The sequence below is a fragment of the Zootermopsis nevadensis genome, unplaced genomic scaffold (assembly GCF_977971745.1).
Source record: "Zootermopsis nevadensis isolate Lab colony 2312 unplaced genomic scaffold, Znev_1.0 Znev_ptg000017l, whole genome shotgun sequence".
NCBI classification, from domain to species: domain Eukaryota; kingdom Metazoa; phylum Arthropoda; class Insecta; order Blattodea; family Termopsidae; genus Zootermopsis; species Zootermopsis nevadensis.
The window spans coordinates 9,588,339-9,612,765 of record NW_028259149.1 but is presented as its reverse complement, the minus strand read 5'-3'; the positions used below and the strand labels follow the sequence as shown (position 1 = coordinate 9,612,765).

The window sequence follows — 24,427 nt, the reverse complement described above, 5'->3', positions numbered from 1 at the left end:
CGCAACATCCCAGAAGACGGTAATTTTCATACGCGCCACCATGATAACCTGAAGTATCACTAAACAAAACAAATCTAGTCTTTTGGAAAGAGTGTTATAAAGTTAGATATCTCATGCGTTGCGTAGAAAAAGTTAATATACAGACTTTAACTTCGTGTCATGATAATGAGCGGTCTGTGTACCTGAGGAAACATATCAACATTTCGCAAGTCGGACAGACGAGATGTCCAGCTTAGGCAGCTGAGGTGGGCGCGGCATCAGTAGTGGAGTTGTAACAACGTGTGAGACAGCGGTAGCCACGCAGTTCCCACGGGCCGGAGGACTGCAGTAGCCAGCCAGCTGCTCGCGTGAGGGACGCGGAGAAAAAATTCGCGATAAGGCACAAGCAGGAATGCGTGGACCGGCCTTCCTCAACTCTGTTACACGGCCTAGTCTGTCCAGATGTTTCGTCTTCGAAATTAGTTAGCGAATTTTTTGTTTGGGGCAGGGAGTGCGACACTGAAAGTTGTGAGGAGGAATTTTAATTCGGCTCATGTCAGTCAAATTTAACAACCACTTTACACAAAACCCAAATCGAACATTTATTATAAATTCTTTAAGAAACAGCTAATCTTACAAAGAATAAAAAATAAAAAAAAATATAAAAATGTAGACCTCATAACGTCTACAATTTTTATTTAAAGTTAATTCGTTTAATTCCTTAACTTTGCGTTCAAAACACAGAAAAATAACAATTAAAATTACAACTCATTTTTTTCACAATTTCTTCCTTTTCCAGAAAAGGGGTAGTAACCTACCATTCGTCTTTCTATTAATTTATTTTGTTTCAGAAACAGTTTTAGGACTGTGTTTTGGCATCAAAACAAGGATGTAGTAGCATATCCAGTTCTAATCTCGTGAGAATGAGAATTGCGTGGTTTTATTCAGGCTTTCCACACTCCTATGCCGTAACAATTATTTATACCTGAAACAGATGAATGACGCAGAGAACTTATTTCGAAAACTGCAATATTCCTGTTCACTCTTGTTTTCGTTATACATCTGTTTTACACAAAAGTATATAATTATAAAATGTCTGCATTTCTTCACTTAGTGGTGTAGAGTTAGAAACCGGAATGAAATGGAAGTTGTCGGCAGAAGAATTACGCTGTTCATAAGAAATTAGTAGTTACACGTACGAGGGGATTCCAGATCGAAACTTTTAACTTTTGATAAAATTTTTTGAAGGGATGCTTTAGTGTTTTATGTGAAATATACTTGGTCAGGATCACAACCCGGAAGACCGTCATTGAAGTAGACTGTAACGTTTAGGAATTTATTTTAATACGCAACTAATTGGGATTGTTATTATGCTTGGAAAATGTTGTATTATTCAGGGTTTTTTCATCACTAGAGGGTCACGAAATTACTGACCTACTTTAAGTGCACAGAATTACAGGAACATTTAGTTTTGCTTTTGTGAACAGACGAACTTTCGGAATTTCTTGACACTAAATAATTATAAACATTAATTTCTTTCACTCTTGTTTATGCAGTTAAATACGCTGAAATTGCCAACCACGGCAGATTTATTTGTAATCGTTTGATTTCCAAATTTGAAATGTCTTTCGAAACAACACGTAGGTATTATGACGGCTTGCTGTAAAGTCTGGCGAAGGTACACTCTCCCCCTCTACGAGGCCAGATGACTGGCTTCATAGATCCTCAGAATTCTCCTGCTCTCGTCTTGTTTCTGCCTCTTATTCATCTTTTGTGCATTTCGCCTTCCCTTTCCTGTTACGTCACATTCTATAGAACAGAAAAACAGCTGATCGTCGTAGTAATCCGGTTTGTTGGCGTTGGTTTGCGCCTAGGGAGGCTTTTATTGTGCCATTATGATCACCCTGAGCTGACCCAACCTCCTTGCTGTGTATACTTTGACAGGAAGGCTTGAAGAACTTGTTGCTCTGTCAAATGTCATTCGAGCTGTTGTCTGTTTTAACAAGGCGAAACGTTGTAATTACATTTAGGATTGCTAGTTTCCAAATGCGATTTTAAATATCTGTGTATTGAGCGTTTATAGTATAATAATCTTAATTTAATTTTTTTATGGGAGTGAAAAATGTCTGTTCTTATAAGCAGAGCCAGATTAGAGGTACAGTTTGTGATTTTGTTGTCAATACGAATTATTTTCGACACTGTCAAGTTGAAAATAGATGCTTGCCCGGTTTATTAAATACCAATCGATAAAGCAGTGGGCGATTTCCAGCCGAAAGTGGATACCGAAGTCGACTGTCGAACTGTTGTGTTATCCGATCAGACTGTGCGAAAGATATTAGTTGCAGCGGACGTATTGTAGTACGTCCGAGATTTGTACTGATTATATCATACAATGTGAATACGCTCTTAACCAGATTTAATCCGCTCTATATAAAACATTCTTAATAATATTTCTCTGGAGTCGAGTTAGCCAGCTCCTGGCTGGCTAACGATGCGTTTTATCTGACCGGTTCTGCTGTATTCCAGTGTATGGAGTACCACTGAACCATTAAAGTAAGACAGAAGACTTTTTTAGTTTTGAAAATGTTAGATGAACTGACACGGTTATTATAAAAGCTACGTCCATGCGAAAGAAACGAATTATATGTAATAGGTTAAAATATTCAACAAATGAACATCAAATCCATAGAGGAATGCATGAAAATAATTTCGAAAATTGTGTACATCTTTGTTCTATTGTTACGTCATGAGTTGAACCTCGTACATTGTTATCTGTCAGTAGCTGAAGGTACTAGGTACACATGCTCGATATAACGTCTGGAAAAGATCCTGAGGTGTGCCGCTTTGATATTCCGGACGCGTCCACAGCACTTGCTTTCCATAAAAAGCAAATATAAATGTTCAAGACTGGAATTTTCCCACAGAGTTATTCTATTCATTCTTTTTAGTAGTATGTAGGCTTCTTGTGTAGTCAAGTTCCGCTGTTACCGAAAGGAAACCCAGAAAGTTCATGTGACAGCCTACGTTTCAAATTTATTGACCCGTGATATTTCACGTAGTTCAGAATGCGATGATTTTCATATCTTTTTTTTTTTTTACGTCATTGCCTTGTTTTCTCCAGAGTGTGAATTTTGCCATCTTCTGTGCGATGTTCCAAAATTTCTTCTTCTTTTTGGGGAGTTGTCTCTTATTACACGTACAATTCAATTGAATCTCTTATATGATTGTTCCAAACACTATATAGGTATATAGGTCTATGATATATGAAATACGTGAACATTAAAGCCAATTAAGTGTAGAAAACGCTAGAATAAAAGTAATCTTTATAATTAAGTAACACTTTACTTTACTAACATCGAATGCAATAAACTAATAACACTAGTTATAAAAATAAATGTTAGTGTTCATCAATAACAATTTTTATCTCGACATTAATCTGCATCTTAAGCAAATTTGCATTCTTTATTGTCTGATGCAACCAAGTTGTCAGACCTATAAGCGCCCAACTTTTGGTTTATTGTTAACTTGGAAGTGAGAATTAAAGATAAGTACTTAATCTGTAGTTCTCTCACCCATTTCGATGCACCTACTATTACATTAAATGTATAAACATTTAACACAGATGATAAATGCATGAGAAATCTCTTTAGTGGGTTAAACATTCACCTGGCTTGCCCATTCATCTTGAATCGTCAAAAGAAACCCCCGTGTTCCCAATGTGGAGAGAAAAAGCATAGAAGTGTAATACGCACTGTGACGTAACCCTCGGTTCTCAGTTCCGGTCTTTCTAGTGGTAGAAGGTGCGTGGGGTGGGAATTGTAACGGGGGTTGTCATACCTAGTTGATTGTTAAAAATAAGAAACTACTTGACGTGCACCCCTCCTGAAATGAATAGGTTTGATATAACGGGATGTGAGTGAGGGCTTCTGTTGAAAAAACACCCCTTTTTCTACCTTGTGCTCAAGCCAAATATTACATTTGACGTGGAAAATCTTGGCTTATGCATTTGGAGCATTTATCGGTCTGTTCTGAAAATTGGTTTGTAGTAGACAGAGGCATTCGGTCAAGTTTTCTCCGAGTAATTTAGTTTTTTTCCTTGCAGTCGCCAAGTATATTACTTTATTAACAAACGCTGCAGTTATTCAGCGACGATCTTGTGGTGACACTAGACAGATGAGGGACTGCAGAGCTGGGAGACACGAGAACTGAAAAATAGCTCGGTTACAGGTTTGCAGGCCTGTGATAGCGAAATAAACGATGACGGACATGTCTGTCCAATCATCTGTCTGTTGTTTCATCTCTGAAACAACTGAAGGTTTTCAATGAAATTCTGTGTTTGTGGTATGTTTCAGAAGTTGCGTAGCGAATCTAATGTTGTTCCGTATTAGAACAGCTACGAGCCACAAATCTAAATGTGGAGTCATTCGATAAATTTCTGTAGTAGAGACAATTTCACAGTCGCTTTCCGTAATACTCTCACTGGCCTAAGCATGTTTTGCTCTCATAATGGGGAAGTTCACATCTGTGCGTGAAATCAATGGCCGAGCTTGACACAACGAGGCTATTACAATGTCTTTTGTACGAACTCTGACAAAACACACATAATTTTACATATTTATGCCCACAAAACATGAAGCCAGTATGCAAAATACGACAGAGAAAATGAATAATGACTTTGGTTTAAAGCCATATAGTCACATAAAGAACTTGTTTTTGTGAAGTTTAGGCCTAGAATACATATGGTTTGCAGTGACTATGTTGAATTTCCTCAGAAATAAGTGGCAGTGGACCAATGGGTGTCTAGACAGCAGAAAATCTCAGTGTGAAATGTTTACAAACGAAAACATGAAAGGTTCAAGACCACGGTTTCTAAAGGATAACATTCTTTGTAGACAAGGCAGCAGCGTGTCCTTCTGTTCAAATGACAATGAAAGTTGCGACGTGGTCCCAGCACATGTCAGATTGTTTTCTGGATTTTAAACAACCCAGATTAAAAAATCCAACCGTTCGGAAACCTCACAACGATTTACAAGCTTCTAAAGCTAGGGACAAGCTCTATCGACTGGACCCAACAGAGTAGGTTTTTCTTGAAGCCAGAGACATTCCAGTCTCCGAAACGTCGTTTTTAAATTAATTAGGACAATGGATATTGTCTTAGGACTTTATGTTAATGTAATATTTAACTTATGTATCACTTAATGTCTTATTACGTAGTGATGTTTAACATTGACTAAGTAGATCAGTACGGTGGAAACCTTCTAGACTTGAATCTGTGTGGCACCTGGACAGAAACCAAACTGTATTGCCAGCTGCATTGACTGAAAGGTTTTGTTATGGTTTTATTTGGTATTACCCTGTAACATGTCATGGCAGCTTCTTTTCAAGTCTTTGCCTGGACATCATTCGTTACGTAATACGACCAATGCCGGATTTATGTGCACGCTAAATAAAGTGGAGCTCATTGCCAGGCATAATGAGAGGCCTCAAATATTAAGCAAATAAATATTTATAGTTTAATTATATTAATTTAAAGATTGTTAACGTACTTAATGCGTGTGAATTTGATGGCACTATTTCTGTGACATCTCATAGTTTGGAATAGTCTCCTTTGTTAGAATCTGCCACTTTTCATACATTAATTATATTAATTGTAGTTTTAAATAACTGAGATACAAACGGATATTAATCTTTCTTGTTGTATACAGGTGACTGTAGTTATACAGAGGGTTACGTTCCTGCGAATAGCCGCGTATAATGAAAGCTCGTAAAACAGAAAACGTCTAAATCCGACCCTAAATTCAACGCTGTATACGTCTGCTATAGGAACATTGCCATAAATAACATAAAAACAATGCAGTTATCTTGTTTGTGATTCAAAGGAAGTCTATTCATTATACAAATCTACAAAATATTTTTGTACACGTGGTACAACCAGACATTTTTCTCATTTATTTTTACCAAGACCCATTAAAAAGACAGAATAGAAAACATTTGTAGTTCTACACACACGAATACAGTTTTAGAACATTCAACCCGTACGAGGAAACAAAGAGATTTTTTTGAACCCGTTCTTTCTGTCAGCGTCCGGACACCTCTCCCATCCCACCACACTGCTTGCACCTTACAGACTCCGGCCAACGTTCGCTTCTTCAAAATTATTCGTGCGGAATGTTGGTACTAATGTACGGGGAAGTTCAACACGTGATCACACGGTAGAGTAGTCAGTCACAGGGGATTTACAGTTTTTGTTTGCTTCAACGTATTGTCTTCCCCTTTCTGTTCGTGTATTTCTTCTGAAGAAAATCTACATATACAATTCTTTTCGGTTATTGACGTTTTTAACGAGCAGAAGCACAAACGGGGGTGTAGGACAACTCATCCTGAAGCTAACGTCTTCCTAATGTCTTCAGAAATAAAACAGAAAATAGGTTACCATTGCTGAATGTTACCACATATGAATTTGTTTTATAGCGTTGTTTGAAGACACATAGTAGGCCATGAACGAGCGAAAAGTACTTTTATTCGTCGTAATGGTATCATCATGTGAACATTAATATCATTTGCATCTCGTGGGCATCGTGCCAAAAGGGCGTAACAACAAAATTACTGATTTATAGGAATCTAAATTTTTGTTCTTATTGACAAATGTTCAATATGCCCAAATGTGACTGTGTTTCTCTGTGTAGAGTGACATCAGCATTACGCCCTTCTGGCATGAGATACATCCCTCTATTTTACGTTGTCAGACCAAAGATTTTTGATTATGCAAATATACTGATGCGCTCTTCTGGCAAAATGCCATCGACGAGATCTGAATTTGGAGTTTATCGGGCTATGCGAATTTTTATAATTTCTAAAAACAGGTACAAATAATCTACACATAGTGTAGTCGTCTTTGTAGATGCAATGCGACTGATCTATGACACATGGCGGAACTTCTGTGGGTGTTGCAAGTAGGGATACATTGGAGCACACATTCATACCATTGGTTGTTCATTGGGATAGTATACTTCTTCATAATGACTGCCCTGTGAGCAGAATGTTCGTTCATTGCCAAGTTTCTGCTTCAAAGCGGCAATTAATGTTATATGACAACTTTATCAACAAAACAGTGAATATTTTTCGTAGACTAATACTCTAATTATAAGAGGCCCAAATTTAATTATAAATATGCAGTTAATAAAAATATTTCATAAATAAAATTAAGGTTTACTAATGAGATATTTTAAATCGCTAAATTATATTTTAATGAACTTATTACAGGTTGTGAGGATTGCCTCTCAACCTTTTTTTTCACATCATCGACACTCAGAATAAAATAATTTGGGAACCACTGCTATAACCTGCCAGAAAATCATGCATGACTGTCGACTAGAAGTTATTATGTAACTTTCGTAATGTGTAAATTCGGAATTTAATCTCTTTAAACTATTCTACCTCATTCAAGTTTCTAATTTATTTTAATTCTTGTCTTTGATTCAAATAAGAGTCTTAAGACATTTCTCATCTCTGCTGTTTCTGTTCTTCAGTTTTTAATTCTTAGAAGCTGCTGCATGGGAAGAAGAGGGGTTAAAGGTAATTAAATAAAATAAAATTTACAAAAACCAACCTAAAACTTTTATTGCATTTTTCATCACAATTGAGATCGTCTTCTGTTTATAATATTTACTAGGAAGAAAAATACGTTGAGATCTTATATTCTATGATATTCTATGTACAGTCATTTGAGAGATCGATCGTGCAGTGAAGCTGAAGTACATGTTATTCTATAACTTCAAACCCTAAAGTACTTGTGTATTTTTGTTTATTTTCTAAAAGGGCCAATATTAAAGGCACTTTTCATGTAAATCATGATAAATTACAGTAGAGAGCAAAGGTCCTATTAGCATTGGCTACAAAATATACAAAAATTCATTGCGTAAGAATAAGGGAAAGGAAACAGACTGCTTTATTTTACTCCAGTAAAGCGGGTAGAAGCGAATAATATTCTTCAGTTAACCGATTTTGTAGTCTGGCTTGTGCCATTTCAGAATTTATTATGAACACATGAATCCTATATTTAATAACATCCCTTGGGCGGAAAACTCTGTGTTCAGATGACTCAGGATACGGTCTTTATGAACACGGTTATGAACTTTGGGGTTCCATTAAACGCGGAAAATTTCTTGACCAACTGGACCACTTTCACCTTCTCAAGGACACGGCAGTATGGACTTAGTTTAATTTCCCTTTTTCTTACTGAATTCTTGCTTTGATAAGTATGTTTAAAAATTATTGAAATGTAACGATATTAAAGAAACATTTCCATATGCAAAATTATTGTGATGGTATGTTGAAGACGGTGGATGGAATCGTAATATGGCAACTTCAAAAGAAGTGGATTGCTGTAGGATCTACTATGTACAAATATCATTGGCTCCATTAGATTGAAGATACCAGATTACATAGAGAATAAATGACTGACTTGTTTCGTGCAGACCGTCTGGATGTACATTACAGTTCTTGTGAGACTAAGGCACTGAGCATTTACTTTACCTTTTTCATGCTATGGCATGGGCGTTCTTGTGATTTTAACATCTCAAAGGTACTTATGAATGCGATTCTAACCTCTAAGAAAATATACCAAATTTCAGATACGAATGTACTTCAGTAATCGGAAAGTTTCTTACTTATTACGAGAACCAATGAAACCCAAGAACAGAATCTGTGAAAGACATGCAGAGATATAAATGCAAATGCAGGTGGTATACATAATTACCACTGACATATAAACGGTTATATGTCAGTTTATTTCGAGTGTGCAATTTCCTTGTTGTCTGTTGCCATTTTAAACTAACCATTACGTAACTTAACAATAAACTGAATTTCTAAGTTGCCATGGAAACAAAAATAAGGCGTATTTCTAACAGAAATTCTGATCAAACGTTGTGAAAGCACAAATTTTGCAATAAAAATGCGACCCCACAGATGGAGACTCACTAAAAGTTTTGGATTAGATCGAAATTGAAGGGAACATGATGCTTCTGGCGTTAAGTAAAATTTGTTCTAATTCTGATCTCTGAATAACTGTTTTCAATGTCTAAGAAACGTGTCCGTCTTTAATAAACTTATTAATGAAGTTAAATGAAATTTTGTCTCTCTTCTGATGGAATGTGAGTTGTTAATGACATCGATTATTGCGTTGGTAATGAAACTTTGGGTTCTGTAAAGGGCGCAGAATTTATAATTAACTAATTAAGCGGCTATTAGCATCTCAGGGATTCTGTTCTATCGGGTGTTACGTTAGTCTCAGGTTTTAAAAATACACACACAATCTACTTACGGCGTACGAGACTGGAAAGGAGTACTCTTTGGAGTACACACTCATTCCAAATTTTATTGTATCACATCATTGTTGCTATAATGACCCAAGGTCAATATTGTGTAATAATCTAACTTTGCATCTCGTTGTTAAGCAACAATTATACATGATAATGCGGGTTGCTTACCCCTAGGAAAACCGCGACAGACAGACAGACAGACAGATCCTTCAGGTATTCTCACTACAGAGCTTGAAGAGCTAAGAACAGCAATGCACTGGTAACAAGCTTACGTGTGCGTAGACAGTTTTAAATGAAATATGCAATGACTGTACTATTGAATTCAGTTTTGAAAGATATGTTTCATTTTGATTACAATGGTCGCCGAAATAAACATTCTGGGTTAGGATTAAGGATTAATACGAATCCGGGAAAACTGTCTTGCTCAAAGCAGTCAGTTGCTTCGCCAGTCTCACAAGACACTCATTCTGTATGCTGCGGTCGAAGGCGAATTTTCAGTGGCGCGAGAATGCAGTACTTGTTTCTTGACAGCCTGTAGCAGGAAGTTCGTGAATTCTGGTCACGGACACCGCGTATTACGGGTCTCAGGACGAGCCCGGAGTCAGACTGAGCGAGCGCTCTGCACCCAGCGTCGCTGCCGAATGGTTAGCATTCCTGCTTCGCATTCGGGAGCTTTCGGGTTTAAACCTCGGTTCAGAGACTGGATATTCCCTCAGTCTTTCCAGGTAAATGCTCGGATAGCACCGAAAATTAAGCCACGTCTGTTATTTTTCTGATTCATCATTCATGAATCATCCTATCATTCGACGCGATTTGTCTGCGCTACTGACAGCTTCGTTAAAGAAACCAGAAATAAATGTGGTTTTCTCCCACACGAACCATTCGCTGGAGTGTCTCGCGTTCAGGACACGATCTCATTCTAACTTTGCATTTTAAATTCAAGGTTTTCCTCGTGTTATGGCGTTCATTCTGTGCCAGAAATCATTTTTTTAATGATCCGTTGATTCTGTGACTTATGTCATTGTAAATATTAATTCAAATATGTATATCGAGGTACTGAATGAAAACTGTAAATTTTCTTTATAAAATTCAAATTTCACTGGTAATATTGTGAAGATTACTGTAATAAAACAGAACACGAAAAGGTATTATCAATGGTAAACTGAAACGACGCAAATATAAATAAGCTCTTAACTTAGTAACAGTGCGCATGCTCAAGAAATTGTTATTTATTGATGATTATGTAGTGAATGGACACTATGTTGTAGTGAGTGAAGGGTGATGAAGATACATTTATATTCCACACATGTATTTTGCATCCATATGATCTTTTGCATAAAAGCATCGCGAAAATCTCATATTCCGTCTAAATTTATTACTTTCCTTTGACTTTAGTTGTAGGCTACGAAATTAAGTGGTCAAAGTCAATTGTTATTGAGTTTCTCGTCTTTTTCAGTTATGGAGTTAAGAGTTGGGAAGTTTTGTTGCTTGTAAATAAATCAGTGTAAAAATACTCGTTACATTGGTACTCGGCGTAGTTGCTGGGACTTTGTCCCTCTCTTCAATATTTCTTTCATACCTTATTTCAGAAAATAGAAGTATAAAAATATTTTTATCATTTTTACAAATAACTAACGTGCAAAAGTTGGATTTCACATTGAAAAAAATGTAACTTAGATAACATACGACAATATGCGTCCATGTTTCCTGTGTTCTTTCGATATTTTATTGGTAAGAAAATAAATTAATAATTCGACTAGCATGTTTCATATCGTAGATACTACAAAAAGAGGCTCGTTTTGAACAACTTTGACCTTAATACATCAGCATCATTGACCCTTCCACTTCATTTTCGGCAATTGAAAATAACACTTCGAAGTCTTATTGACAAGCGTTGTGACGCCACTGGCGAAGGAGTTACAATTAATTGTTACTATTTACATTATGACCTATGATGAGCGTCTGTATGATGTTCCTGAGGGACTTTGTACTTGTCATTTAAATCTCTGAAGCATGAAGCTCACGTAAACTATATTTAAAAATTCAGTTCCTACACCGTAGAAAATGTAACGCGACTCTGTTACAATAATGAGTTGGTAAATGCTGCTTAAAGAAATAATCGCTTTCTTCTGAGAATCATACGAAATGCAGAATTATTTAATATTAAATCAGGTGGTATATATATTTACCACAGTGTTCTAAAGGGTTGATAATTCTAATATTAGTTTTCAGTCATTACTGAGCAAGGGTCTCTGAAACGTCGGTAAACTTCTACCAGACTACACGGCCCAACAACCCAGAAGACAGCCATCTTCGGACTCAACACCGTGAAAACATCGAATCCGGCCTTGCTGGATTTCAAGAAGTGAAAAATTTATTAATTTTTAGCACAAAACAAAACGTTTAGCAATGCACCTATTACTCCCCTAAGCGACGTTTTGTGATAAGTACGTTTATAACATTTCGACTCTTTAATAAGTTGTTTATTGACAGACAGAAAATCAAAGCAAGAAATGTAGAGTCGCAACGGAACACTTTCATAATTTCAGAAAGGCATGTTTACTCACGTATGTAAAAGAAAAAGAAGTCTTGCCAGCTCAGTATTGTAAAAACGTCCGACATCTTGAGGACCATAGCTATGTCATCACAAACTGATAACATTAATGAAACAAATTTGTCGATGGGATGAAATCTGTGAAGAATCACCCACCTCACAGTTAATCAAAATCAGTTATGATTAACTTGTATAAGGCAGTTCGTATTACTACTCGTCGCATCGGTCCTTAACCATGGTAAAATTTCCTAAACGTCTAATTTATATACCATGCTGATAAGGCTGAGTGCCTAGCAAATTTCTTTCTCAGAACTGAAATTCCGCGCGGTACGAATTTTCCACGTTACCAGTTCCTCCAGTTTAAGAACTTCGCTTATGTTCAGTAACGAAATGGAAGGGTTTGGATGCTGATGTCTCAGTACGCGACCTCCGCGCCCCACGGCCGATATGGTTTCATCTGAGAACTGCCACTGCTAGAGTTAAAGGCATTCTGGTGATGGCTTGCAGCGCTGGGGAAAGAGTTCAAATTCATGTGATACTGATGGTGCGAGTATCCCAAGGGTGACGCTGAGGTAGCGGTCGTCAGCTGCGTCAACGTCGTCTGGGACTGTCCTTGCTGTCTCGTCGTTGTCGCCGACGTGTTCACAGACGATGAAGGCGTCTGTCCGCAAGATGGTGAAGACGTCGAGGTGATGTCATAGGTGGTCAAGCCTCCACCCGAGGTCGCATCGTGATGACCATGCTGCGATGGTGGTGGTATAGGGGGCGGGGGAGGAGGTATCATTTGTGATGCTGAACCGGGGGATGGAGGGTAATGTTGTGGGCCACTGGCGCCGCCGTAGCTCCACGAGGAGGCTGTAGCTACCGCTGCTTGTTTCGCAGCTAGCTCGCGCTGTGCCGCGAAGCACTGCAGATGGGACATGAGACGCAGGCGCAGTGGGTCTTGGATGTCCATGCCCTCGACGGTCACTAGATAGCGAGCAACCTCTGCAGCGCACTCCCGGAACCCGATGTGTTGGTAGTCCATTGCGAACTTGTGGGGGTCGTACGCCAGGGCGTCCATACCTGTGGGAAATATAGACAACCATGTGAGAAAATGGTTGTCTTCTGGGATATGGCACCGAAATATTATTTATTCTCATTTTTCTTTCCCCTTGTTAGGCCCAAGCACTCTTTTTAGCACTGTTCTCAAACACAATCTGTGAATTACTACGATAAAATGTTGACTTTTAGTAATCACAGTTTCATAAACGTCTGGAGTGCTTAATAAAGTAGCTTGGGAACATGTAAGTTCCAAGTATATTTAACTTTTTTTGGCCAATTTATCGATTGTTTAATGTCGCCTTCAGTAGCTCGCATTTCCAGCGACGGACGACAGGATGATATACGAATTAGAAAGGACATGGAAGTTTGTGGCCGTGGCCTGCGTATCCTGACACCTGGTTGGGGGGGGGGGGGGGGGGGGGGACAGAGGAAAACTGAAAAACTTTATGCAAGATAACCGATCTCCGGACCGGGATTTTAACACGGAAACTCCCGATTACGAAGCAAAGGTGACGTAAGTGGGATTAATCTTCTGGTTTCGATGTAAGGACTTCCCAATAAAAGTCATGTGTGCTTCCGTACTCATTAGAACATAAGCTACTGCTATGTTAACGGTACTTTAGCATGAAATATGATACTGTAAGTAGATTCCCACGGGGTCAGCGAGACAGGAAAATTTGACTTCGTTACGTCACGTTTTTTACCTGCCAGTTTAACAGCTTTTTATGGCTATCACAGCGAGAAGCGGTTGCACGCGCGCGACCCACGTTTTGAATCTCATTAATCGAACCGTTTCTGTATTAGCAAAGTATACAACTTTCCTGAGGATGAAGACAGTAGATTCCTCCGAAACGCCGCCAACCTCCGACAACCATACGGTGTCGTCAATTCATTTCTCTTATTTGATCTCAAGCCATTCGTGCAACGGTTTTCTTACGATCATTTCGGATAGAATATCGACAATAACGATTCTTCGATTATCTCGTATACTTCGATCGATCTCTCAACACGTGTAACAGTCGACAGTCGCCCAGAACGCGCATCATCACTTGCGTTAACGCCTGAACCAAACTTCACCTGAACAAGAAAAGGCTAAATATCTTGTGAGATGTAACGTCCCAGAAGACAGCCATTTTCATACAAAAATTTGTCTTTTATACATTATTCCTTTAGTGGATCAGAGTGCAGGTAGTGAAGAGTGAGTTAAGTTTTCTGTACCAACTGGACAGTACAGAGGAACGTCGTGTTACGAGTGTATCAGATCAGGATTCTGGTAGAGTGGGCTGGAAACTGTGGTTAAGTTAAGACAGAGACAGAGACGTGGCTTCTACTCTTCTTGCCCCGTGGGAATCAGATGAATCTAGCCGCCAGGGCTCTTCTCCCGTCATGGTCCAGTGCGAATCTGCGTTCTTGAAAATATAAATCTTGAAACTGTAGCATGTTGCGGTGGGGCTATCCGCGGTCTGCCGACCTATTGGTGTCAAGCTCTCAACACTCAATTTTTCTGCCGCTATCTTTCGTAAAATATGTACATACAGTATCTTTTATTGTTTCGACACTTACCAGGACTTTCTACGGAATGGACCATCAAGTAATACGGTCTGCCAGGTCAGAAGACAGCTGTTGTCATTATAAATAGCGAACAAAAGGGTCTTTATGATATCTTTCGATATGTTTTATTCAGTATATTACAACGAAGTCTAAGTAACTTGACTAACTAACTCTATAGAGCGGAATCGTTCTTGAGAAGTTAAACGTACGCTCAGGTGCTCACGTATTTCCCAGCCTCTTACGTAGCCCGGAAGTTCATTATCATGTTCACAAGAGCCCACTGTCGGAACCTACCCCAAGCCAGATGAATCGAAACGACACCCTCCAACAGTATTTTCGTAATATCCCTCTTAATATTATCCTTCCATCTACGCCTAGGTTTTCCGAGTGGTATCTTTCCTCCACGCTTTGAAACCAGAATGTACGCGCTACATCTTATGCCCATCTCATCCTCCTCGACTTCATCGTCCTAATAATAATTGGAGCAATAGAAATTATGGAGAGTCTGATTATGCAATTCTTTCAACCGTCTTGTCAATTCGTCTTTATTAGGTCAAAATATCCTCAGAACCCTTTCTCAAACAGCCTCATTCCGCCCTTTTGAAAATTATGGTTTTGTATGAGCCCGTCTGTCGCGTTTTTCCAGGATCCGGGCAACACGCAAGACCCAAGGAGGTAATTATTGGGACACAATGTTACCGTCGTTACCAAAAGTTGAAACTACGCCGCATTTTCAAGGGATTTACCTTTGTATGAGGGTTTTGACTGTACTGTATTATGATTGGATATGAAAAATCAGACTTTCCAGAGAATTGATACAAAATGCTTATTTAACGGTTTGTCCAAACATAGGTCACATTGGGACGTTTTCTTATATTTCGCCGTTGGCAGGCTGAGCTGGGCGTGATGGCTAAAGGGGGCGAATGAGGGGGGGGGGGAAGTGCTTGTAATTGCCACGAGATTCTGGGCGATAGAAGGTTATTACTCTGAGAACATGAATTCCCAATTTGGTTCACTTCCAAACAAAACCCCAGGGCAACTGACTTTTTTAAAAATAATATTAAACATCGCACATTGGTCTTACCGCCCGTTGGACAGGGCTGTCTATTTTGCTGTTATCCCGTCGTCCTGTGATAGCAGAGACCCACCAATGGACAGTTCCGTCCTCAGAAAAGTACCACCGAGTGGCGTTGTCAGTATCATCGTAATTCTTCGTTATTAATTTGATCCTTGTCATCACCAATTTGTTTCGTCTTTAGCAGGGTCTGCGTTTTTCCTCTCTTTGGAGGTTTGTTTGATCTATTGGACATTGGGTAGGAATCCTTGGTTGAGTGATCAGCTCGTCGCAAGGCCTCTATCCTTGTAATTACCAATATTATCGTAAAATTTTCTTCTAAACATTCATTACCACTAGTAGGATCTGATTGTCTTGAATGAAAGTTTGCGTGATTATTTTATGATAAACTTACCACATCTTATTAAACGGTATATAACTTCAGTTAATTAACGAACAAACATTAAACACACGCCTTATGTTGACCGCTTTTAGATATTATTATATTTTAATTTCTATTGAAATTCTGAGAGTCCTGTGACATTAACTTTCTCAGTCAAGTACGAGGGGATAGATGAGGCAGGAAACAATTTACATTTGTTGTAATGATGGCATTTCCGCCTGCATTGCTATGTACACACGTGGTTAACTGAATTAGTCACCAAAATTCTTTGTTTCTCTTTTTCCTGATGGAGATCATAAACTGATAGTAGTGAAAAACCTACGCACACATGAATTTTGCAACATCTTAATTTTTTATGTGCAAAATATATTGCGATAGAAGACAGGTTGTTCATACCGGATGATGTTGCAATCGAATTAGGCCTTTAATTTTCGATTTTGCAGAAATAAAATTATTTAGAGCACTTAATATATGCCTGTCATCCCACCGGCTACCTTGAATATCGCACTAGACGTAGCTTCAGAACCGTTGTGGTTAAAATCCAAGCAGACGATGATGGATAGAGTACAACAGAACTTACACGATCGTCAGAAACCTCTAGAGACCTCTTGAGCTCTGCACAGCACCTAGTAAAGGGCAGAGCGCTTTGCTTTTTTACGTCACGGAGTGACCCCAACTGTTGCCTGATCTCTGGTTCCCTCACGGGGCGCCCGTCTCAGTTTGGGTCCCAGGAGATCGGGAGCTGCTCTAATAGAGCAGCTGGTCACGCCCGCAACTTTCTCACGCCACCTCTCTCTCTCTCTCTCTGTCACCTGGGCAACCAGAAAACTGCCTGTTGCGGAATTATCCTCGGAATTCCGCAGCTGCAAGCTGTAAGCCTATTATTTCAAGCTGTCCACTTCTCGGACTAGCAAGATTTATCGATACATCCGTACGCCTATCGATATTGTTACACTGGTATCTCTTCTGTATAATCTGATATTTTCTGTGTCGGTAACAAGCGCCTCGGATAATTAGCCGAAAATTAACAACGGGCTTGCCCCCCCCCCCCCCGAATACACTCCTGCCCTTGATTGTTGTTGTTTCATATATTGCATCAGATGACGGTAACAAAAACACTTACACAACAGGAACTTTACCCAGTGTCACGTTTAGGTGTTGTGTACTAATTCTTTTCTGATCACACAAAATACATGGGCGGGCAACGTGAACCCCGCGGGCACTTTAGGGCACTGAATATTTAGAAATTTCGTTATTCACACAGCACACACAGATCAATTGGTTCTAGACTCGTCGACGTGCGAACGTCAAATCTCACCAAGAAGTTTGGAGGCGATCTTAGAATTCCGCCTGGAGGGAGGAAAATCATGAATAATATTAAAATAATTGGTAACCCGGCATTCGTAACATCAAATCTACAGTATTAGTGCTAAACCAATCTGTTCAGTTTGCACTCACAAGAACTGTAAGAAGTTGAGTACAGATTTAGTAGGTTCGCTACTGTGTGTTCGTCGCATGGGGAAATGGTGAATGGGTATAAATACAGACCAAGAAGAAGACTGCACCCATTTGCCACTCCTCAACCCATTATAAAGCCGTAACAGCATACAAGCGCACAGCAATCACGATGGAAGCCAGCACACTGGTAGCGAACCTGAGGGCCAGTTGTTCTAATGAAACGGCAAGGTTAGACCAATAATTTTGTGCTGGAGAGGAGGGTCTGTTGCTGTAAAGAGGGCGAGAAGGGACGGAGAGACCCTTCCTGTTGCAGCGCAACAATGAAATAACAACCACTTTTAGTCTGGTTTAAATATTCTTCACGTGAAGCCTTTGTTTACAAGAATTGCATGAGTCTTTATGAAAGTCATAATTTTGCTGTAAATATCTGCTACATCTCAAAAGACAGCCAGCAACGTTTTAAGATTTCACAAATAAAAACATTACTCATTATAAAATAATAATAATTATTATCCACAAGACGAACAGAACCCTGCAATTTATCCGTACTGAGCTAGATGAATCCAATCCACATTCTTACATCTTATTTAAGATTATTTTAATCCTGTCTCCAGCTGCGTCCACGTCTTTCAAGCGAGAGTTTCCGTTCAGGTTTTCTGACCAAAATTCTGTACGCATGCTACATGCTTTACCCAGGCTACCCCTCTTAATTTTATAGTCTTAACAGTGCTTGACGATAAATAGCAATTATGAATCTCATCGTTATGCGTATTTCTCAAGCCTCCTGTCATATTATCCCCAGTTTTTACACACCATTTACACCAATTAAAAACAAGAGGTTAGCTTGCAGTTATGTATTTTAATTTTTACGGTTTTAAACAGCATCCAGGAAAAGAAAAGTGATTTTGAACTTAATGGATCCTCCAAATATTATCAGCTCTTATTTCTTCTTGAATACAATTTGGATATGTTACCTTCGTTCCACCTTTTAAATACTTAAGGAAGGTCACAATCTCTACGTTTACCATTTAAAAATATCTGTCCACCTCAGAAGACAGTCATGTAGCACGCATTAAACCGATTATAAATTAATGTTGGTCGGAAAACATGAAAAAAGCTCTGAAAGACATAGGAGGATAATATTAAAATGAATCGTAAGGTGATAGAGTGGGAAGAAGTGGACTGAATTCATCTGTCTCAGGACAGGGACCGATACCGGGTTCTTACGAAAACCGCAATTAAATTTCGGGTTCCATAAAATCCGGGGAATTTCTTGATTAGTTTTCAATACTATCAGCTTCTCAATAAGGACTCTTCCGTATGGAGTTAGTCGGCATCCGGGCCGCTGGCTTCTCTCCTCACATACTCATCCGTGGGCCCCATTCGTCTTTCCATCCAATGGTTAGCGGGCAATTTCCTCAGGAGTACAGCGGCCGAGGCGTGAAGCCCATCTAGCAACGAGGTTAAGAACGTATGGAACTATTTCTCCAGTCCCACGTTCGTCTTCCTGGCGTGCTGTGCCGAAGAGAACTGGCACCATCACACCTGCAGCTGAACTAATTTCTTTCTTCTTCACCGCCTACAATGGTTCGTGCCATCTTCTTGTGGTTGCGAAGCCTGGGAGCTTGACTGACCGCAGAACGTGTGCTAGTCGCGGCTACAGTGGCGGACTGTGATCCCCGTGGGGCACGTGCCCCGCTCCGTAGGCGCATGCCACACACAGTTTTACTGAACACCCAGGGCTCGCAGGTTCAAATCCAGTAGCGGGGTCAGATCATCCGCCCTAGGGCTCCTACCGCTAGTCGGAAACAGTAAGTAGGTCTATATCGAAATTAAATCTGTGGCTAAAGAGACCCGGGGGGGGGGGGGGGATATTGTTTGAGAAATCCCTTATTTCGTAACCAACAACGAAATAAACTGTACTGCGATACGAGAATACCTCTCAATTGTCCTTGTAGTGTTGACAATAACGGTAGCTTATAACAAAACGCCCTTCTATGACACGCGTCACGAGAAATGAATTTGATGTCTTTGCCTCCCGCCATTCGTCATCAAACATCGAGTGCTTATATAGTGCATAAAACACGCCATAGGCGTTCTTTGTCGTGTGGGAATATAAAATTAATTCCTTAATTTTATGACTTCTTACAGCGTTTTGAAAAAGCTAAAAAAATTCTCTAAATGTTTGTAACAATGGCGGATTCATAAAACGAATATTATATTGAAAAATGTAAACTGTCTAAGGTATATCTGATATACACGACGTTTAGGGAGTTAAATTTGTTCCCGCCTTCAGGTTATTGGTTATGATACATACACTTTTATTAATACTATTATTATTATTAGTGACAACGGTAGGGATCGAATCTGAGACCTTTCGATACCAGACTGCGAAACACGGAAGACTTTACAATGAATGTCGTAACTGTGAAACTTACGTCTGACATATAAGTATGCAAGTTTTTTTTCCTTTAAGGAAAAGATCAGTTAATATGTTCGCCAAATGTCAATAAACATAAAATGAATTAATCAGCAAATCGTAGGTTTATCGGTCAGACAGCCGTCCAATTAATGAATCAATAACAAATAAATCTCTCGGTCAGTCGCCTTGAGTCGAAAGCACGGCTTGCCTCAACCAATCCGCCACTGCCTTCAGGCAGCAGAACTTGGACTGTTTTTATCAGGTTTGTGGTAACAAAAATTAGATCCTTTATCACTTTCAGACTTCACGCTACAGCGACTCGAAACAGCTTCACCTCTTGCAACATTCGGCTTTTTTCACTTCTCGTCATTCGATTTGCTCAGCATTGTCTTCAAAATTACATCCAGCCATTTTCCTTTTTCTTCTCTTTTGAGCGGTTAGAGTATTGGGATAATTTTAACCGCACGATAGAACATTAGATGATGCTGAATGGAACACTGATACTGATTATATACGTACATGACAGATGGAGAAATAAAATGGTGGGAAGAGAAACTGTAGAACCTCCTCCAAAACCTGGTCACTTGTCTCAATGTCCAAGCATCGAAGGCACAAACTAAGGAAAACGAAAATTTTTACGGGCAGGATCCGATTCAGGCACCTACAAGTCCTTGTCAAATTCTTATGCACAGAGCTTGTGGATAGAGCCTTTTTCGCCCACTGCGTGCAGCTAAGGTATATGAAATATCTGACAAAATTGTATTTTTGCTCAAGATGTTCTGGTACCAGCAACTGAACTTTAACCAATTCATAAATGGCGCAAAGAAAGTATTATATTAGCCGAAATAAATAAACAAATAAAATTACCTATATAAAATCAATATTTTGACGACAAATTTTTCGGAAGTAGAGTATGCGAAACGTTGTTTTATTTTAAGTTACTAAGGTTTAATGTGAAGGTGACTTGTCTTCTGGGATATTACGATGAGTAGTTTCTTAAAAACAGACCGACATTTCGGAAGTACTGCCTACTTCAACAGACGAAAATCTCTCAGGCAACAAGCAGCAAGTATCTCTGAAACGTCTGTCAATTTCAATGAGACTACATGACGCAACATCTCAGAAGACAGTCATCTTCGGATCCCTCTAGTTCACTCTGTAGTCAGTCTGCTTTACAGAGTTATCTGGAATCTCTGACAAAAGCAGTTCATGTATACGTTAAAAGCGTGTTTTATCTACCCCAGAGGATTGACTTAGCCTCGTGTGGTCAACAGAAAGTCTGAAATCCTTCACACACCGATATACTGTCACATCCTTCCCACCCCCAACACCTGTTCCTTCCAAGCCCCTTCAGCTGGCCACATGACGCTACTTCCTGTAGCAACTTCCGGTGTGTTACCGATGTATCCTATGTTACTGGATTTCCACTCCTAGTATCAACACCGTCACGTTAAAACTGGTGTAAACAATTCAACTTAAGGACTTCGAAAGTAAACGCACGGGCTGTATCTTCGGCCCTCTGCCTCTAGTGCAACATTAACACGCGAATGACGGGACGCTTCTGCTTATGCCACTCTAGCGCTCATTGTCGCCATGTCTGCACCTGTTGTACTGTAGCCACCAGCTCTGGGATTCCCCGCCCCAGCGAGTCAGGAAATCTGTGTTAATATGAAATAATTGTATCTCGTGCGGCACTACGCTGTTTCAGCCACAAAGGTGAAACGGCTATTGGTTGTAATAATAACGTCAGCATCAGATGAGAATTAACGAATTATGGAGGAAGGCAACAGCTGCCTATTTAGAAAGGCTTTACATGTACTTTAGCCATGCAAAGGCGAGTCTGAACATCGAATGAACCAGATGAGATGTGAATTTCTCACGGCGACGAGTATGAAAATGTCTTCTGGGATGCAGCTCCGAGTAGTCTGGCAGATACTGGCTAAATTTTCAAAGACGCTTACTGCCCCATCGTAAGTAAAACCATCTGGACCGTCAATATCTACAAGAAGAACCAAACTACATCCTGGGAGGTTTTATAACTGAACTGACCTTTGGCGTGCAGCATCTTGAGATGGTCCACCGTCATCTGAAGGATCTCCGCCTTCTCCAGCTTCGCGGATCCCTGTTTCTCGAATGCTGTGGGCACCAGACGTCGCAGTTCCGTGAGGCTCGTGTTGATACGATCCCGACGTCGTTTCTCGATGATTCCACGTCGCTTCTTACGACTCAGCATCTGACAGCTGTCGGTGTCACCGGGTGACGAGCACCTGCAGTCGAAATAACGCAGTTTTCGTGAGGAAAGACGGGGTTTCTTCAGGGTGTGATCCTCAAATGAGGATGTGGTAAAATACGGTCCGGCCCGCAATGACGTTGTAGCCTTACTAATAACTAAGCACTTACCAATGTTTACTTTATCTACATGGTAGGCTTTAAAGAGAGATGAATAGTAGAAGGTAATATGAAATTGTAATGGTTCAGTACCTTGTGCAAAACGTCGTTTACTGGACTCTATTCTGAAATTTATTAATCCAATTTACATATTCACACCCTCTTTGTTTGTGATCGATTTTAATATTATCACACTATCTACGCCTAAGACTCCCAAGTGGTCACTTGCCCTTAGGATTGTTAGCCAAAATTCTGTATGCATGCCTCGTGTCACCCATGCGTGCTACATGTTCAAAAACTCACTAAGGAGCAAAATGACTTACTGATCCTTGGATGATTCCTCCGAAAAGACGTCATCACAATCGTCGCTCTCGCTATGATGTCGCTTCATGGGGGGTCTGCTAGGGGCACTTGTGGGTGTCGACCAGTTGTTGGGCCCACCACTATAGCCCCATTGCAGCGGCGGCTGGGGATCCACCACGATGTCGGGGGGAACTGCAGCCCCCCGGGGCACTACAACTCGCCACAGGTTAACGGATGTTTCTCCCGAAGTGCGAAGCTGAATGTTCACACAAGTTTGCTGTCAGCGAACATTCACTGGCATGTGTCAAAACCGGAAATTCAGCTTCGCACAGACTCCAATCACTGAACACTAAGAACTGTCACGGATCGTACTCTCTTCATCACACTGACAAGGCTTCAGTAAGAAGAAAATATTTCGGGGTTAACAGACGTGAGTCAGCCTTCTACTTTTTATATGAACACACGAAAGTAGTGAAAAGTAATATTAAAAAAAGAAAAAAACACCTTCAGAGTTGTATATTTCAGTAAATTAACGTTGTCTCTAGAAACTATCGTTTTTAAACCACGTTCTTAAATAAAATTCACAAATTCCGTGAACAGATATTGTTGAATCTGTTTGGTTGTTAAGTGGCCTGTCTTATCATGACCAATTGTTAGGAATTGTTGGCAAAACTAAATTATTTACACAGTCTGCTGCACAATCGTAAAGATTTTGTTGCTAAGAAAATCTTCCCTCATACAAAGTGTAGAATACTTCTTCAGCATCAAATATAAAACATTCAATTCGAATAAAGTCCTTTTACAAAATACGAAAACCACTTCGTAAGTATTATCAACGAAAGACAGTTAAGATTTCTTTTTTCCTGACGCACAACTGCAGAAGATATAAAAAATTCTGTTAAGAGTGAATCAAAAGATGAAACACAATTAAAACTGCGCGCGGAATTCGGGCGTCTCCCTGTTGATAATCGACAATTATGTCGAACGACGTCTCGGCGACCGTCCGCTGCCGTTCATCCGGTCATGTCCGGCGGTGCTCGTGTCCGCGCGTGCACTGACGCTGTCGGCCGGCCGGCCGCCCCACTCACCGCCACGCTCCCTCCCCCTCCCCCCTCACCCTGGCGCGGGTTCCGCGAGTGTGGGAAAGTTGAATATGAAAAAGGCAGGTTAGCAGATACTGAAATGCACAGGGGATGGTGGCTTTAAAGGTGATGGAAGGGGGCGAAAGGCGAACGCCGATGTGTCTCTCCGTACGTCTGTCGAACAGCAGTCAACGTATTGTTACGAAATAATGATAACCTGGCCACGTCACAAATGTGGAGACGTAGCATTTGCATAATAAATGGAGCTAGCAAATATCATGCAAATAAAAATACTTGTCGAAAATTGAAAATCATCTTTCACTTGCAGATTAGTCGCTTGTTAAAACGATGATAAGATTATTTGTATCATCATGCAAAGGAAAAATAGTCCCTGTGCTTTTCCATCCGTACGGGGAGTGGTTTTGTGCTCACATTCCGTACATCACCACGAGATGTAGATGAGCTGTCAGTTTCACGTTCGGGCCAATTTACACTCGGGGAATAGAGTCCCTGATTGATAGCAGGCTGTGTCGAATCCAGAGCCGGTCTGGATACGGTGGCAAATGAATCAGTACACAATTTAGTGTCGTTAAATAGTCAAACAGGAATCTAAGCACTGACATAAGACTGAAAAGTTAAAGTGGTCCCTGTGCCTAAGCCGTAAGTCATGAAGGTGTAAGGGTGGCGTGGAGTTACAGCTTCACTCATTCGTAACTTCTGCAATTGGTAGAAGTGATGAGCTTCGTACTCCAGTCGTTTCATCTCCCGGAAGAAAAGAACGCTGTACCCACTGGATAGGGACTCAGTGGGTCCCAGAGCCGGTCCGGACGTTCTGGTGAAAGGACACTCCCTGTCCTTGCTAAGATTCG

The 24,427-nt window shown here is 40.1% G+C and overlaps 2 protein-coding genes across 2 annotated transcripts in view; one reads left to right on the top strand and one right to left on the bottom strand.

Annotated features, from left to right (window-relative positions):
* Nucleotides 1-24,427, top strand: part of Syn2 (Syntrophin-like 2) — a 102,259-nt gene that overhangs the window by 4,280 nt on the left and 73,552 nt on the right. The gene's annotated exons all lie outside the window — the stretch shown is intronic.
* On the bottom strand, nucleotides 7,574-23,518 carry Hey (Hairy/E(spl)-related with YRPW motif). Its single transcript, XM_087350354.1, has 3 exons — nucleotides 22,497-23,518; nucleotides 21,835-22,052; nucleotides 7,574-12,918 (listed from the first exon to the last, which is right to left on the bottom strand). Exons 1-3 carry the CDS (start codon nucleotides 22,562-22,564, stop codon nucleotides 12,269-12,271), a joined length of 936 nt encoding a protein of 311 aa, XP_087206480.1. The 5' UTR covers nucleotides 22,565-23,518; the 3' UTR covers nucleotides 7,574-12,268.